The sequence below is a fragment of the Aplysia californica genome, unplaced genomic scaffold (genome assembly GCF_000002075.1).
Source record: "Aplysia californica isolate F4 #8 unplaced genomic scaffold, AplCal3.0 scaffold00094, whole genome shotgun sequence".
Classification (NCBI taxonomy): Eukaryota; Metazoa; Mollusca; class Gastropoda; order Aplysiida; family Aplysiidae; genus Aplysia; species Aplysia californica.
In genome coordinates this window covers 1,236,133-1,237,767 of record NW_004797364.1, presented here as the reverse complement: position 1 = coordinate 1,237,767, position 1,635 = coordinate 1,236,133, and the positions used below count along the sequence as shown (strand labels likewise).

Here is a 1,635-nt window from a genome sequence, read left to right as displayed (position 1 = left end):
TTTTCTTCAAATTGCGATTCCTCCTACTCCAAAACGGAGGAAAAACGATCGTTCATCAAAAAGACATCCGCAATCTAGATCTCGATCTCGATCTAGATCTAGGCTAGCCGTGGAACTAGATCAAAGATTTATGTCTGTCTGCCTATATCTAGATCTAGACCTAGGCCATAGATATCTAGAAGAACCTAGGTCAACCCTGAGCCAAGAGGGCGCTATAACTCTCCGAAATCACAAAAGAGTTCCCTTACCGGGTCTGTATACTTTGTGACTTTGTTCCCGGTTACCGGGTCTGTATACACTCCCTAATAGATATACTAAGTATGCATGTAATACACTATTGGACACAATCAATAGCACTTTTTTCTACTAATCAGATGGCGTCAATCTCATATAAATGGGCAAGGGAAACAAAACAAAAAAAAAAGATACTGGCCAACATCGACTAAGAGAGTGCACTATCGATAAGTTCTCAGCACCTACTCAGACTAAACAAGGGGACGTAACAAAAGTTTCTCACTGTAATAATGTCGATTACTTTTGATAATAAATGACCACGAAATGCAGTAGAGGCCCTCATGCATTAGCCTGAGCTGTGCTCATTGTTGATGCTGTTCAAATTAAGCTTTTTCTGGTTTTTTGTTTGATTGTGTTTGTTTCGTTGGTTTTTTGGGGAGAAGGGCATCTAAAAATGTTCTTCATTTTAGCTGAAACCCCGAAAATTCCCTTCTCAATTATGGGGGATAAACTGATTTCAATAGTTGGATGTCTTTGTATTTTGTCACAAACAATAGTATTTCGTTAGCAGCATTTTTATGATAAAACTGTAGGTCTCAACATTCCAAAACTTGAGTATCGATTAGCATAGACTAAGCGACTAAAATATCTACAAACTCACAAAGGGGATCGTTTTTAATAAGTACAGAGCACTGGCATCGATTAAGGCCCACCACTATTTAGCAGAGATGCTCTTCCTGGCAACCACAAATTGCGTTGTGAATGTCTCAGTTTCCGCAACAAAAATTATCCAGTAGGCTACGTCTGATACGGCAATTTTGTCTTGGACATTCTCAAAATATGTCCCAAATAACACCTCCATTTTTTCCCTTTTATGAAATTATAGTAGGTAGTATAATATTTTTTGTAAAGCGCAAATTCCACCACAATAGTAAACTCTATGCGCATTACAATCTACACTATTACCCCAGCAAGCCTGATGGCAAATAGAAACAATCTCAACTTTCTTTGAAGCATACCTTGAAAACATTTGAAGGACACAGTACAATATTAGATAGAATAAGTCCGTAAAATTAAAAAAAAATGGTAAGACGAAGAAAATATTCTGTATGTCTGTCTTCAGTTGTCCCAGCGCTACCGCTTACTCCCTGTTCCGGAGCGGGTTGACCAAGGAACCTGCTGCTGCAGCTGACGACCCGGTGGTGGTAAAGGTCAACATGAAAGTGTTCAGGTTCCTGGGCAGCTCAGACAAGGTGGCGTTTGTCTGTGACATTGTACTTTGTGATGCTGCCAGCGACCCTCAGTGCGCAGATGTAAGTCAGGGAATAAACAGCACCATTGGAAGTGTTTGCTGCGAGGATTTGGAGAATTTTGTGTTGTTGGTTTTTTGTTCTTTTTTTT

At 39.6% G+C, this 1,635-nt stretch overlaps 1 protein-coding gene across 7 annotated transcripts in view; it reads left to right on the top strand.

Moving 5' to 3' along the window:
- The window catches only part of LOC101849530 (EGF-like domain-containing protein 1), a gene marked incomplete at its 3' end in the record, with an annotated part of 33,369 nt that overhangs the window by 30,170 nt on the left and 1,564 nt on the right, over window positions 1–1,635 (top strand). For all 7 annotated transcript variants that reach the window (XM_013080657.2, XM_013080656.2, XM_013080655.2 and 4 more), the window contains 1 exon segment: window positions 1,358–1,547. In XM_013080657.2, the coding sequence (XP_012936111.1) occupies window positions 1,358–1,547 (190 nt within the window).